We start from the raw sequence: 16,032 nt of genomic DNA, 5'->3' as shown, positions 1-16,032 counted from the left end.
GTGGAATGGTGTAAGTTCTTTTGTGGAATCTCGCGGAAGACATCTTCCGCGACATTCAACGGAAGAAGTTTTCTTCCGTTGTTGTAGTTACAATTGCGAAAGACAGGTTCTTCCGTGGAAGCTCACAGAAGATGTCTTCTGCGACATTCCACGGAAGAAGTTTTCTTGCCCTGTTGTATAGCTTCTTCCGTGGATTAATTTGTTTTATGATTTTTAGTTTTAAGATTATTTTGAATGTTATTTTGGTTAATTCTATTTGTAATTTATGTGAAACAAAACAATATATTTCTTGGTTGAAGTGTTGATTTTTTTGCCTAGGTTGAAGTATTTTTTGGTTAAATGAACTTTGTAGGTTATAATTTTGAAATTATGTAATTAAAAGTTGAATTTGGTTGTTGTTAAAATATTGATGTATATGTAGATTAAATATTTGTGTGAGGTTGTCAAATGTTGAATTAGTTCGATATTCATAGTTTGTAAATTTTTTTGGGTTGTTGTATTGTTCAAATTATTTAGTTGATTGTTGAATTAGGTGATAGTTATAGTTTGAATTAAGATGGACGAAGATCAATGGACATATTACAGTACGATGTCCGAAGAAGTTGATATGGATTTTCAGATGAACAAAATTGTGGTGTGAATGAAGGACATGTTGATTGTTCAGACGCTTTTAATACTTCTCAGGTAATCATGTCGATCAGTTTGAGTTGTTGGTCTAATGTATGATTTGTGTAAAAATTAATATGTCATGGTTGTGTCCTAGGTCTTTGCAACCCGAGAAGATGTTTTGCAGTGGGTTCGAACGGTTGCCCATAAAAACGGTTTTGTTGCAGTAATTATGAGGTCTGATACATATACTGGTAGCAGAGGAAGAACTTCATTTGTGTTAATTTGGTGTGAAAGGAGCGATAAGTACAAGTGTAGGAAGAAAGAATTTGTTAGAAGAGACACAAACACTAGAAAATATGGTTGTCCCTTTAAGATTCGTGGAAAACTAGTGCATGAAGGTGAAGGTTGGACAGTGAAGCTGATATGTGGGATTCACAACCATGAATTGGCGAAGACCTTAGTTGGACATCCTTATGCTGAGAGATTGACATATGATGAGAAGAATATCATTGCTGATATGACGAAGTCGAATGTGAAACCAAGAAACATCCTGCTAACATTGAAGGAGCACAACGCCAACAGTTGCACCACAATTAAACAAATCTACAATGCAAGAAGTGCATATCGTTCTTCAATCAGAGGAGATGACACTGAAATGCAACACCTAATGAGGCTCCTTGAACGTGACCAATACATTCATTGACATAGATTGAAGGATCAAGATGTGGTGCATGATTTGTTTTGGTGTCACCTAGATGCAGTTAAGTTATGTAACGCATGTCATCTTGTTTTTTGGATAGATAGTACCTACAAAACAAATAGATACAGACTTCCATTGCTTGACTTTGTGGGGGTGACACCAATCGGGATGACTTTCTCTGCTGGGTTTGCATATCTGGAGGGTGAGCGCGTGAACAATCTTGTATGGGCATTGGAACGGTTTCGATGCCTTTTTTTAAGAAACGATCGCCTTCCTGTTGTTATTGTCACAGACAAAGACCTAGCCCTGATGAATGCTGTGAAAGTTGTGTTTCCAGAGTGTACGGATTTGTTGTGCAGGTTTCACATAGACAAAAATGTAAAGGCAAAGTGCAAATCGCTAATCGGTCAGAAGAATGTCTGAGACTACGTAATAGATAGCTGAGGTAATTTGGTAGATTGTCCTTCGGAACAGGAGTTCCTTGAGCACCTTCAAAGGTTTCAAGTAGCGTGTTCCCCGTGGCCAATGTTCGTTGACTACGTATGTGAGACATGGATTGTCCCACACAAGGAGAAGTTTATCACGGCCTGGACGAATAAGGTGATGCACCTAGGCAACACAACAACAAATAGGTATTTACATGTTTTATTATTTTTGTCAAGTTTATTTAAATGATTGTTTTAGTATAAATGATTGTTATTAATTTGTGTTGTTTGTTGTGTGTTTTAAATGTAGGGTTGAATCTGCTCATTGGTCTTTGAAAAGGGTATTACAGAATAGCGTTGGAGACCTCTGTAGTGTTTGGGATGCAATGAACAACATGATGAAGTTGCATCACACTGAAATTAGAGCATCATTCGAAACAAGTATGCATGTCGTTCGTCATGTTTTTAAGAAAACCTTATACAAGAGGCTTCTGGGAATGGTGTCAAGGTACGCTTTAAATGAAATTTCGGTTAAGTTTGAGCACGTACATCATTTCAAAGACAATCTGTCTTCTTGTGGTTGTGTCTTGAGAGGCTTCTGGGAATGGTGTCAAGGTACGCTTTAAATGAAATTTCGGTTAAGTTTGAGCACGTACATCATTTCAAAGACAATCTGTCTTCTTGTGGTTGTGTCTTGAGAACCACGCTAGGTCTTCCTTGTGCATGCGAGCTACAAAGGTATGATGGTGGCAGCATCCCACTGGATGCAGTCCATATGTACTGGAGGAGACTTAGTTTTCAGACCAGGGGCTATATGAGACCGAAGTGAGCATTAAGGAAGAGATGAATAGAATATATAAAAGATTCGAGGAACTTGATGTTTGTGGGAAAGTTACTTTCAAGAGTAAAATCAGAGAATTCGCGTTTCCCGATGAGACCTCTATGTGTCCTCCTCCAACAAAGGTTAAGACGAAAGGTGCCCCGAAGAAAGTAATGAAAAGAAGCAAAAGATTGACAAAGCGTGATCCATCTTATTGGGAGTATGTTGATGCTTATCATTTGGTTCAAAATAACAACACCTCAGTCAGACCCAGTGCATCATCTTGTGAACCACCGAAGCCAGCAAGGATGATCTCGATGTTGAATCAATTTGCGCCATTTATGCATGGTTTCATTGAGGACGTTGTTGATGTGAAAGCGAATGGTAATTATGGATATCGGTCAGTTTCCGCTTTGTTAGGTATGGGAAAAGAGTGTTGGGCCGTGATGCGTAACAAATTGATTAAAGAACTTGGCAAATGGTCGCAAGACTACATAAAGATCTTTGGTGGCATGGAGAGATATGAACAGCTGAGGTTGTCCCTACACGTGGATGGGTTATCCAAGGTATGTGTTTTATGCTTTTTATTTATATAAATAATGTTTACATGAGTGACACGTGTATTTTTTTTGTGATTTAGGTTAGTATGGACAAATGGATGGATATAACAGATATGGGATATGTAATTGCGTCAAGATATAATGTAATCCTTGTATCGTTGTCACGACAACAGAGCTTCACATTTTTTCCTCTCAGAAGTTGACCATCGGCCGATTCTTCTACGCACTGCATGATATGCGTCGGTCATGTGTTTGGCAGTCATTTTATTCAGGTCCATTGAAAATTCGTTTACTCAAATAATTTCAATTATTGAATGAGTTGGTTTGTTCGTTTAAGTTGTTATTGTAATTTCACTTACAACAGGTTTATCTGAAAGATCGTTGTCCCTTACTGTCTATGGCATTGTTGTGGTCAAGCAATTCGTATCTAGAGGCAAAATAGTGGCCAACTGCATATGTAGGTAGAATGCAGCACTACTTAAGCCTAATGACAATTAATACAATGCACGTAGACCTAAGCAGAAACTGAACTTGTAATATTTATGTATCTATATTTACGATTGGATTTCTGTTCATGTAATTAATCAGTATTGAAATACTAATGAATTGTTGCGTGAACAAATTGACTAGCTTGTCCATTTAAAAGCAATTACGTGACAGGACAATTACTAGCGTGAGTCGACATTGACGTGACACGACAATTACTGACGTGACACAACAATGCTTTACTTGTAAACTTAAAAATGAAAAACGGTCACGGGTCTGTTAAAAGTGAAGCCATGCACCTGCCTGAGCCATGTATATAAATGAGACATGGGCATGTCCATGGTACTCAACAACAAGTGGTATTCACATTCTGTCAAAAGAAATTTCAATAAAGAATGACATTCTTAGGAGAAACTTCATCTCAGACGATTGTCAACTCAAGGTTGACATTCATTTTTCCAAATGGAGCCATCATTCACAATGAGTGTGGGGTTTATTTTCAAAGTTCTACTCCAGTGCCCATGAGAGTACTAAACCTGTGCAAATTTTCAACTCTTAAAAGCATAATACATAACACCCTTCATCTAAACAACAATCAAATTGTGGATGAAATTCATTACCAACGACCGCTCGAAGATACAAGTAACAACATTCACTTCCAATGTATGCAATTGAAACATGACATGGATGTGAACACCATGTTAATGTGTAATGATCAATTTTCATGTGGTGAATCGATTGAGTTGTTATGTATCGTTGGTAGAACACCAGATGCAATTTTAAACTTACTTGAACGCCCCAGCATCCCTACTCATGATGCGGTTCTGTATTACAACGGAAGGTGGAACATGCCACGCCAAAACAACTTTGTGGGTAACGCGTTCACAGGAATAAATCCCCCAAAATTTGATATTCCAAAAGGATGTACCATAGATGAACTGAAGGATTTGATCAAGCAAGTAGCACCTAAAGGGAATCCTCCTCATGGGATTCATGAATCCCAACTTGTAAGGCGTTTGTTTTATCGACAACCTGCTCATTTGGAGTATTCTGACAAAGTTTTAAAATTTGAAATTATTGAGCTAAAATCTGATGACGACGTGCTGAAGGTGTTGGTAGAGTCCAATTACTGGAAACAATTTGTGCCAATAGAAATTTTGGCTCTGTTTAGTAAAGTGGTTTTGGAGAATGATGACAAGGTGGTTACGTCCTTGCATGTTTGAATGCTAGTTATATGTTGTGGTGTTTCGTGCAAATTATATTTGTGTCCATCATGTTCAACTGAATGTAATGTGTTAGTGTGTCAAATTGTTATGTTTGTGACCCATTTGTTATGTGTATTATGTATGAAACAGGGATACTTTGACATGTTTCTAACAGGCCCAAAACCAACTTTTTTTTTTAATTTTTGGTGTCTCGGTTTGAGGTGCGATTCGATGGAACGGGGAGCTGATTTTATTTTTTTTGGGTTCCTTGATGTGCAAACATGACAAATAGGGGTCCTCGACAGTCTCAAATGGCTCCCACATAATCTTAAAAAAAACCCACACAGGGGTACTTATGCATGTTTCTAACAGGCCAAAAAAACAACTTTTTTTATTTTTGGAGCCTCGGTTTGAGGTGCGATTCGATGGAACGGGGCGCTGCTTTTATTTTTTTGGGTTCCATGACGTGAAAACATGACAAATAGGGGCCCTCGACAACCTCAAGCGGCTCCCACATAATTTTAAAAAAAGTCCGAACAGGGGTACTCAAGCATGTTTCTAACAGGCCCAAAACCAACTTTTTTTTTTTATTTTTGGTGCCTCGGTTTGAGGTGCGATTTGATGGAATGGGGCGTTGCTTTTATTTTTTTTTGGTTCCTTGATGTGCAAACATAACAAATAGGGGCCCTCGACAGTCTCAAGCGGCTCCCACATAATTAAAAAAAAATCCCAAATAGGGGTACTTAGGCATGTTTCTAACAGGCCCAAAACCAACTTTTTTTATTTTTGGTGCCTCGGTTTGAGGTGCGATTCGATGGAACGGGGCGCTGCTTTTAATTTTTTTGGCTCCTTGATGTGCAAACATGACTAATAGGGGTCTTCCACAGTCTCAAGCGGCTCCCACATAATTTAAAAAAAAGCCCGAACAACGGTACTTAGGCACGTTTCTAACAGGCCCAAGACTAACTTTTTTTTGTTTTTGGTGCCTTGGTTTGAGGTGCGATTCGATGGAACGGGGCGCTGTTTTTATTTTTTTTGAGTTCCTTGACGTGCAAACATGACAAATAGGGGTCCTCGACAGTCTCAAACGGCTCCCACATAATCTTAAAAAAAACCCGCACATGGGTACTTAGGCATGTTTCTAACAGGCCCAAAACCAACTTTTTTTATTTTTGGTGCCTCGGTTTGAGGTGCGATTCGATGGAATGGAGCGCTGCTTTTAATTTTTTTGGCTCCTTGATGTGCAAACATGACTAATAGGGGCCTTCGACAGTCTCAAGCGGCTCCCACATAATTTTAAAAAAAGCCCGAACAGCGGTACTTAGGCATGTTTCTAACAGGCCCAAGACTAACTTTTTTTTTTGTTTTTGGTGCCTCGGTTTAAGGTGCGATTAGATGGAACGGGGCACTGCTTTTTTTTTTTGGGTTCCTTGACGTGCAAACATGACAAATAAGGGTCATCGACAGTCTCAAGCGGATCCCACATAATTTTAAAAAAAGCCTGTACAGGGGTACTTAGGCATGTTTCTAACATGCCAAAAACCAACTTATTTTTTTATTTTTGGTGCCTCGGTTTGAGGTGCGATTCGATGAAACGGGGCGTTGCTTTTATTTTTTTTTGGTTGCTTGACGTAAAAACATGACAAATAGGGGCCCTCGACAGTCTCAAACGGCTCCCACATAATTTTAAAAAAAGTCCGAACAGGGGGTACTCAGGCACGTTTCTAACAGGCCCAAAATCAACTTTTTATTTTTTTTTATTTTTGGTGCCTCTGTTTGAGGTGCGATTCGATTGAACGGGGCACTGCTTTTATTTTTTTGGGTTCCTTGACGTGCAAACATGACAAATAGGGGTCCTTGACAGTCTCAAACGGCTCCCACATAATTTAAAAAAAAAAACCCGCATAGGGGTACTTAGGCATGTTTCTAACAAGCTAAAAACCAACTTTTTTTTTTTTATTTTTGGTGCCTCGGTTTGAGGTGTGATTCGATGGATCATGGCGCTGCTTTTATTTTTTTTGGGTTCCTTGACGTGCAAACATGACAAATAGGCGCCCTCGACAGTCTCAAGCAGCTCCCCCATAATTTAAAAAAAAGCCCGAACACGGGTACTTAGGCATGATTCTAACAGGCCCAAAACAACCTTTTTTTTTATTTTTTGTGACTCGGTTTGAGGTGCGATTCGATGGAACGGGGTGCTGCTTTTAATTTTTTTGGTTTCCTTGACGTGCAAATATGAGAAATAGGGGCCCTCGATTGTCTCAAGCGGCTCCCACGTAATTTTAAAAAAAAGCCCGAAGAGGGGTACTTAGGGATGTTTCTGGTAGGCCAAAAACCAACTTTTTTTATTTTTGGTGTCTCGGTTTGAGTTGCGATTCGATGGAACGGGGCATTGCTTTTATTTTTTTTGAGTTCCTTGAAGTGAAAACATGACAAATAGGGGCCCTCAACAGTCTCAAGCGGCTCCCACATAATTTTAAAAAAAGTCCGAACAGGGGGTACTCAGGCACGTTTCTAACAGGCCCAAAATCAACTTTTTTTTTTTTTTTTATTTTTGGTGCCTCGGTTTGAGGTGCGATTCGATTGAACGGGGCACTGCTTTTATTTTTTTGGGTTCCTTGACGTGCAAACATGACAAATAGGGGTCCTTGACAGTCTCAAACGGCTCCCACATAATTTTAAAAAAAACCCGCATAGGGGTACTTAGGCATGTTTCTAACAGGCTAAAAACCAACTTCTTTTTATTTTTGGTGCCTCGGTTTGAGGTGTGATTCGATGGATCATGGCGCTGCTTTTATTTTTTTTGGGTTCCTTGACGTGCAAACACGACAAATAGGCACCCTTGACAGTCTCAAGCATCTCCCTCATAATTTAAAAAAAAGCCCGAATACGGGTACTTAGGCATGTTTCTAACAGGCCCAAAACCAACTTTTTTTATTTTTTGTGACTCGGTTTGAGGTGCGATTCGATGGAACGGGGTGTTGCTTTTATTTTTTTTGGGTTCCTTGACGTGCAAACATGACAAATAGGGGCCCTTGACAGTCCCAAGCGGCTCCCACGTAATTTTAAAAAAAGCCCGAATACGGGTACTTAGGGATGTTTCTAACAGGCCAAAAACCAACTTTTTTTATTTTGGTGTCTCGGTTTGAGTTGCGATTTGATGGAACGGGGCATTGATTTTATTTTTTTTGGGTTCCTTGAAGTGAAAACATGACAAATAGGGGCCCTCAACAGTCTCAAGCGGCTCCCACATAATTTTTAAAAAAGTTCAAACAGGGGTACTCAGGCATGTTTCTAACAGGCCCAAAACCAACTTTTTTTATTTATTTTTGGTGCTTCGGTTTGAGGTGCGATTCGATGGAACGGGGTGCTGCTTTTATTTTTTTTTGGTTCCTTGACGTGCAAACATGACAAATATGGGCCCTCGAAAGTCTCAAGCGGCTCCCACATAATTTTAAAAAAGGCCCGAACACGGGTACTTAGGCATGTTTCTAAGAGGCCAAAAACTAACTTTTTTTATTTTTGGTGCCTTGGTTTGAGGTGCAATTCGATGGAACGGGGCACTGCTTTATTTTTTTTCGGGTTCCTTGACATGAAAACATGACAAATAGGGGCCCTCAAAAGTCTCAAGCGGCTTCCACATAATTTTAAAAAAAGTCCAAACAGGGGTACTCAGGCATGTTTCTAACAGGCCAAAAACCAACTTTTTTTATTTTTGGTGCCTCGGTTTGAGGTGCGATTCGATGAAACGGGGCACTGCTTTTATTTTTTTTGGGTTCCTTGACATGCAAACATGACAAATAGGGGCCCTCGACAGTCTCAAGCTGCTCCCCCATAATTTTAAAAAAAGCCCAAATAGGGGTACTTAGGCATGTTTCTAACAGGCCCGAAACCAACTTTTTATATTTTTTTTGCCTCGGTTTGAGGTGCGATTCGATGGAACGGGGTGTTGCTTTTATTTTTTTTGGGTTCCTTGACGTGCAAACATGACAAATAGGGGCCCTCGACTGTCTCAAGCGGCTCCAACGTAATTTTAAAAAAAGCCCGAAGAGGGGTACTTATGGATGTTTCTAGCAGGCCAAAAACCAACTTTTTTTATTTTTGGTGTCTCGGTTTGAGTTGCGATTTGATGGAACGGGGCATTGCTTTTATTTTTTTTGGGTTCCTTGAAGTGAAAACATGACAAATAGGGGCCCTCAACAGTCTCAAGCGGCTCCCACATAATTTTAAAAAAAGTCCAAACAGGGGTACTCAGGCATGTTTCTAACAGGCCCAAAACCAACTTTTTTTATTTATTTTTGGTGCTTCGGTTTGAGGTGCGATTCGATGGAACGAGGTGCTGCTTTTATTTTTTTTGGGTTCCTTGACATGCAAACATGACAAATATGGGCCCTCGACAGTCTCAAGCGGCTCCCACATGATTTTAAAAAAAGCCCGAACACGGGTACTTAGGCATGTTTCTAAGAGGCCCAAAACCAACTTTTTTTTATTTTTGGTGCCTTGGTTTGAGGTGCAATTCGATGGAACGGGGCACTGCTTTATTTTTTTTGGGTTCCTTGACGTGCAAACATGACAAATAGGGGCCCTCAACAGTCTCAAGCAGCTCCCACATAATTTAAAAAAAAGCTCGAACACGGGTACTTAGGCATGTTTCTTACAGTCCCAAAACCAACCTTTTTTATTTTTGGTGCCTCGGTTTGAGGTGCGATTCGATGGAACGGGGCACTGCTTTTACTTTTTTTGGGTTCCTTGACGTGCAAACATGACAAATAGGGGCCCTCGACAATCTCAAGCGGCTCCCACATAATTTTAAAAAAAGCCCACATAGGGGTAGTTAGGCATGTTTCTAAGAGGCCCAAAACCAAGTTTTTTTATTTTTGGTGCCTCGGTTTGAGGTGCGATTCGATGGAACGGGGCACTACTTTTATTTTTTTTTGGTTCCTTGACGTGCAAACATGACAAATAGGGGCCCTCGACAGTCTCAAGCGGCTCCCACATAATTTTAAAAAAAGCCGGAACAGGAGTACTTAAGCATGTTTGTAACAGGTCGAACTTTTAAATTTCTTTATTGTACGTATATATATTTAAATTATTTAATTTCAGAATAGTTATAAATTTTAACATTTAAATTAAAAATTAAATTTTAATAACAAAGCAAATTTGACCAAAATTGGGATAAATTAATTTTACCTCACTTTCAAGATGGTTTTACATCAATTTTTCTTCTAAAAATACCAGATGTACTGAAAACAAAAAATAGAGATGTTTTGATTTTTTTTAAATGTTTTTTAGTCACCATAACATTGTATTAGTTTAAAATATAAATCAATTTTATCAGTGACTAATTTTTTTTATAAAGGAATATATTTATTACTACTAAAAAAGTAATTTATACTGATACAACTTAGTTTTATTTATTAAATACTATTTTAATTCTTATATTATAAAAAAACAATATCTGTATAATAATATTAAAATAATTATAATATTAGAAAAAAATAAAATTTAATTCTAATACTACATATCTTTTTCTAAAATAAATACTATAAATAATAAGTTTGTCTTACATATTTTTTTTCTTTAATAAAATTGTGATGTCATCATTTTTATTTTTTCTTTCCATATTTGAATGAATGGAATAACATATTATTTTCAATATGACAATTTTTTTCTTTTCCTAAAACTAATAATATTTATATATTTATATTAAATTACAAAGGAGAAGAAAATCTCCTTGTTAACTTATTTAATCTTCTTTATTTTATATATTCAAATACCATTATAAATGTGACTCATGTGTGTGGTTTATATTTAAATTTCAAAGCATATATTTATAGAGAGACAAACATAAATCATAAATGATGTAAGTAAATGTGTTTTATCACATACATAAACAAATACTAAAATTAATAATTTTAATACAATAAAAATATAAATCCTAATCTATGTGGCGTCTCTATCACGACCTAAGACTTCCATCTGCGGCGTCACCTCTAGTTCCCCTCAAACATCGAGTCATGATGTCATATAAGTCAGTGCCTTCAGTGACCATCCTGAGGTTGATGACCCGCTCCAAATCCTCAGCCATCCCTTGACATCCTTCGCAGTCAACCTGTCACAGTCAAAATAACAAAGTCAGTATCACATTTTAAAAAAATTTAAATTATGAAAAACTACACAAGTTATGCTTACCACTGAATGCGTAGGGAGATCGGACGCGATTGAAACCTCGGGGATGGGTGGCTCGACGAACTCCTCATCATGAGGGGGAGGCGGATGTCTCGGCTTAGCAGTCTCCTCGGTCCGCATGAAGAACGGGTGCGAAATCCAAAAAAATCACTCCATGTAGTTTGGCGCCACCTGCCCAGAAACTACACAGAAGTCCCCTGCAGGCACCATATGGTCTGAAAAATGCAGCCACCGGTCATCTATATCATCACCCGTCAAAGAATCACAAACCGGCGGTGGAGGGACAGTCTGAATGTAGCCAAACTGTCAAAGAACCCGCTCAGGTCGAACGTACACGACAATTTGACCCCTTCTGAGCTAGCCGGTGTACGACGATATCAAGTCAAAGCCCCTGACTCCCCGGTGCTCAGCATAGGGCATCCAGTACACGTCAGTCACAGTCAGGGCATCCATACGTCTCTGATACGGGGCTCCCTTGATCCCCGTCATATGAGCCTTACCCATAAGCCACTTGCAGGCCCATGGGCTCCCCTCATCATAAGTGGTGTAAGCTCCATTGGAGCTTGTAGGCCTAGGATCTTCTTCATCAATGGAATCCTTTGCTTCTTGGAAGATGAATGGCAGCGGAATGGAGAAAGGAAGAGAGAGAGGAGACGCCCCTTCAAGGAGAAGATGAGTCTAGAAGAAGCTCACCAACATAGGAGGCCGTGGATAAGAGCTTGGAGGAAGAAAGAGATGAATGAAGGGAGAGGGAGAGAAGAGCACAAAATTTTGTGCTCTAAATGAGCTCTGAAATCTGAAGTTTAATATTCAAATGATTAAAGTTCAAAAAAATGCACACACATGACCTCTATTTATAGCCTAAGTGTCATACAAATTTGGAGGGAAATTTGAATTTCAATTCAAATTTCACTTGAATTTGAAATTGAATTTGTGGAGCCAAACTTTGGAGCCAAAATTTCACTAATTATGATTAGTGAATTTTAGTTATGGTTCAGCCCACTAATCCAAGATTAATTCCAAGATTCTCCACTAAGTGTGCTTAGGTGTCATGAGGTATGTAAAGCATGAAGGATATACACAAAGTGTGACTATATGATGCGGCAATGAGGTATAGTAAGCAAATGCTCACCTCCCCCTCTAAAATTTAATTGGATTGGGCTTCTACCAATTCAATTAAATTTATTTCCAACCACACACATCAAATATTCACTTAGTGCATGTGAAATTACAAAACTACCCCTAATACAAAACTAGTCTAGGTGCCCTAAAATACAAGGGCTGAAAAATCCTATATTTCTAGGGTACCCTACCTACATTATAGAGCCCTAAATACAAGACCCAAAATTAGTGAAACCTTAATCTAATATGTACAAAGATAAATGGGCTCATACTTAGCCCATGGGCCCGAAATCTACCCTAAGGCTCATGAGAACCCTAGGGCCTTCTCTTGCATCTTTAGTCCAATCTTCTTGGAGTCTTTTATCCAATGCCCTTGGGGGTAGGATTGCATCAATAAGCATCATGAACGACGCATGTATGCACTGTAGGAAAGTGCTCGTATATCCAGCACTACAAACACATAGTGAACATCAATAAAAAAAGGGATTCAATGCTACTTCAATTTAAATTATCAGTAATAATACGTACCTGAAGAAGTGTAATGTAACCGCCCACCTGCCTGTAGAGGCCTGCGACGCGTCGTTCAGATGCTCGTACATGTGGACCAATGCAGTCGCTCCCCAGGCGAATCCCCCTGCCTGGGCCAGGTCCCTGAAAGCCTCCAGGTGCACGACATGTACATGAGTTGATCTCTTGTTGACGAAAAGAGTACAACCCACCAAGTGGAGTAGATACGTGCGGGCTGCTACAACCCATCGTCTGGCCCTGCACTGGCTCTCATACACGTCCTGAAGCCACCCCAACCGGAGATGAGGCCCACCAGCTTGTCGGGTCTCAGCTGTAGCCTCCTCATGACTCACCTCAAGAAGCTCCGTCAGTAGACCAATCACGTCTGAGGAAACCAGCGGCTCGAAATTATGCAGCATGCTAGTGATGGGAACGTGTAGGAGTGACGCCATGTCATCCAGCGTGATCGTCAACTCGCATACTGGCAGGTGGAACGTGTTAGTCTCGCGATGCCACCTCTCGACGAAGGCGGATATGAGTCCAGGATCAGTGGTGATAACAGAACACCTGATCAGGGGACTCAATCCGGTGGCAGCAATCCAACTACCATAAGAAATCGATCTCAGGCGCTGGTCTCCCAATTTTATCTTCTTTTCTACCATAAGAAACCAACTTCAGATCGGGTCATTCCTAAATTGAATAACAATTTATAATAACGTGTATATAAAAAGCAATCCAACTACAAATCATTTTTATGTAATTACTCAACATTAAAAAGTACGTACTTGTCCACTCCAGATGTTGTGTGCGACATGCTCAGCAAAATCGGTCAAAACCGAAGGGTCGCGTGGCCCACCGGGGAATCCCTCATTTGCAGCAGGTGACTCCAAGCTCCCATCAGTAGCCACTCCCTCTGTGTGAACAGCATCGGCGGCGCCTGTCATCTTTGGGGTAGCATCAGACACATGAGGAACATCCTCATGCAACTGAGGCACATCCTCAGGTCTCTCTATAACGTCCTCACACACACGAACTCGTTGCCTACGTGCTGAAGCAGTAGGCCTGCGACGTCGAGGAACATCAGCCTGATGTGCATCCTCACTAATGCCTCTACCTCTACCAGTTCCTAACACACGACCTAAACCTCGTGTTCTAACCATGATCTGAAATCATGAAGAACATTTACTTTTTTCGGTCAAATTAAATATTCAAATAATTGGTAACAAAGCTTTGTCATTACTAATTTGTTCAAACACATGTTTTGTATGTTTCTCACTAATGTACACACAAGAATTTGCTAGAGTTGCGAGATTCATTTATTTGTAGCTTATTCCAACATATACACTTAATGTTTTTCTTATTGTTGGATTGAGTGGCCTCAAAATAATTAAGAAGGAGGGTTTGAATTAATTATTCATAAACCTTTACTAATTAAAAATTTACTCCTCTAAGGCTTTTACTAAGTTGTTAAGAGAATAAGGAGTAGAAGAGAAACTTAATCAAAAGTAAAAGCGGAAATTAAAATGCACAGCGAAAAGTAAAAGAGTAGGGAAGAAGGAGACAAACACACAAGAGTTTTTATACTGGTTCGGCAACAACCCGTGCCTACATCTAGTCCTCAAGCGACCTGCGGTCCTTGAGATTTCTTTCAACCTTGTAAAAATCCTTTTACAAGCAAAGATCCATAAGGGATGTACCCTCCCTTGTTCTCTTTGAACCTAGTGGGTGTACCTTCCACTAAAACTGATCCACAAGAGATGTATCCTCTCTTGTTCTCAATCAACAACCCAAGTAGATGTATCCTCTACTTGTACCACAAAGGATGTACCCTCCAATGTGTTAAGACAAAGATCTCAGGCGGTTAAACCTTTGATACTTTGTGAATGGGGATACAAAAGAATTCTCAGGCGGTTAGTCCTTTGAACACTTTTGTATAAGGGAAATGGAAGAATCAATAGAATCTCAGACTGTGTCATTTTGAATTCTTTGACAAGGGAGAAGGGAGACACAAAAGGATTCAGGCAGTTTGTCCTTTGTTCTTTTGGAAAAGGGAGAAGAGAGACACAAAAAGAATTCAGGCAGTTAGTCCTTGACGAATTCTTTTTGGCAAAGGGAGAAGAGATGAAAAGAATGAATAGCACAAGTTTTCAAGGTTTAGAAAACAAGAAAACTTTGGAAAGCTTTTGGCACAAAGAAGAAGAAGAAGTTCAAAGAGATTCAAGGCTTGTAAAGGATTGTATTGGATTGTTAGAAAGAGTTATTGAAAATGCAAAACAAAGCCTTGCTTTGATAGACTCTTCATGTCTGGTCAAGAGGACCATTTTGAAGAGTTATAACTTTTAGAAAAACTTAAAACCAATTTGAAAAAGTCAAAAACCATTTGAAGAGTTACATCTTTTGATTTATTCAGAAACAATCACTGGTAATCGATTACCAAATCAAATCAGTGTAATCGATTACACAAAGCTTTTATGTGAAAGGATGTGACTCTTCACATTTGAATTTGAATTTCAACTTTCAAAGGCACTAGTAATCGATTACCAAAACATTGTAATCGATTACAACTTTTTTTGAAATTAATTGGAACGTTGTAAATTCATTTGAAAACTTTTTCAAATTCATTTTTCTACTGGTAATTGATTACCAGAGAGTAAAAACTCTTTGGTAAACATGTTTTGAGAAAAATCCATGTGCTACTCAGTTTTTGAAAAAACCTTTTCATACTTATCTTGATTAAGTCTTCTCTTGATTCTTGAATCTTGATCTTGATTCTTGAAGCTTGATCCTTGAATCTTGAATCTTGATTCTTGAATTTCAACTTTCCTCTTTAATCTTGAAGTGTTCTTCAACTTTTCCTCTTGAGTCTTGAAGTGTTCTTCAACTTTCCTCTTGAATCTTGAAGTGTTCTTGATTCTATCTTGAACATCTTGATCTCATTCTTTGAGCTTTTTGTCATCACCTTTGTCATCATCTTTGTTATCATCAAAACATCTTTGAATCAATCTTGATTCATCATGAAGCTTTGCTTCTAAAATCTCCCCCTTTTTGATGATGACAACTTCTGAAATCAAGAAACACACACACACACACACACACTTTTTCCTAGTCGATCACTCACATAAATTTCAATTCTCCCCCTTTGTTTTTGATTTTATGCTTCACTTGAAAGTAAGTTAATTACTTATATGAGTTCTTGATTTAATCCCTATTTCTCTCCCCCTTTGGCATCAACAAAAAGGCAAAGTGCGTAACAAGTATAAAACATACAAATACAACTAATCATGGAAAGAAAAAAAAATATAAACCAATCATGAAGCAAGAAACATGAATATATATATATATATATATATATATATATATATATATATATATATAAACAACATAGTCATATAGCATAATTCATAATTGT

General features: G+C 38.7%; 1 protein-coding gene and 1 long non-coding RNA gene across 3 annotated transcripts; one reads left to right on the top strand and one right to left on the bottom strand.

The window, feature by feature from the left end:
• Positions 1 to 311: 311 nt before the first annotated feature.
• LOC102661562 (uncharacterized) lies at positions 312 to 3,712 on the top strand. Of its 2 annotated transcripts, XR_003266807.2 has the most exons (5): positions 312 to 684; positions 764 to 1,941; positions 2,045 to 3,120; positions 3,195 to 3,386; positions 3,479 to 3,712. It is a non-coding gene; the product is annotated as an uncharacterized lncRNA (long non-coding RNA). The 2 variants fall into 2 exon arrangements; XR_003266806.2 differs by having other exon boundaries at positions 3,195 to 3,712.
• Positions 3,713 to 12,516: 8,804 nt separating this feature from the next.
• On the bottom strand, positions 12,517 to 13,783 carry LOC102667470 (protein MAIN-LIKE 2-like). The gene is made up of 3 exons (XM_006579143.1): positions 13,405 to 13,783; positions 12,676 to 13,278; positions 12,517 to 12,566 (listed from the first exon to the last, which is right to left on the bottom strand). Exons 1-3 carry the CDS (start codon positions 13,781 to 13,783, stop codon positions 12,517 to 12,519), a joined length of 1,032 nt encoding a protein of 343 aa, XP_006579206.1.
• Between the last annotated feature and the right edge of the window lie 2,249 nt (positions 13,784 to 16,032).

The sequence above is a fragment of the Glycine max genome, chromosome 4 (assembly GCF_000004515.6).
Source record: "Glycine max cultivar Williams 82 chromosome 4, Glycine_max_v4.0, whole genome shotgun sequence".
In the NCBI taxonomy this organism is placed as follows: Eukaryota; Viridiplantae; Streptophyta; class Magnoliopsida; order Fabales; family Fabaceae; genus Glycine; species Glycine max.
Note: the sequence above shows the minus strand (reverse complement) of the source record. Positions and strands in the feature narration are given on the sequence as shown.

Coding starts and splice junctions, on each gene's coding strand:
- LOC102667470 (XM_006579143.1), bottom strand. CDS start 13,783: ATGGTTAGAACACGAGGTTTAGGTCGTGTGTTAGGAACTGGTAGAGGT. Junction 13,279..13,404: donor CATCTGGAGTGGACAAGTAC/GTACTTTTTAAT, acceptor TTCTTATGGTAG/AAAAGAAGATAAAATTGGGA. Junction 12,567..12,675: donor CGCGTCGCAGGCCTCTACAG/GCAGGTGGGCGG, acceptor ATGTGTTTGTAG/TGCTGGATATACGAGCACTT.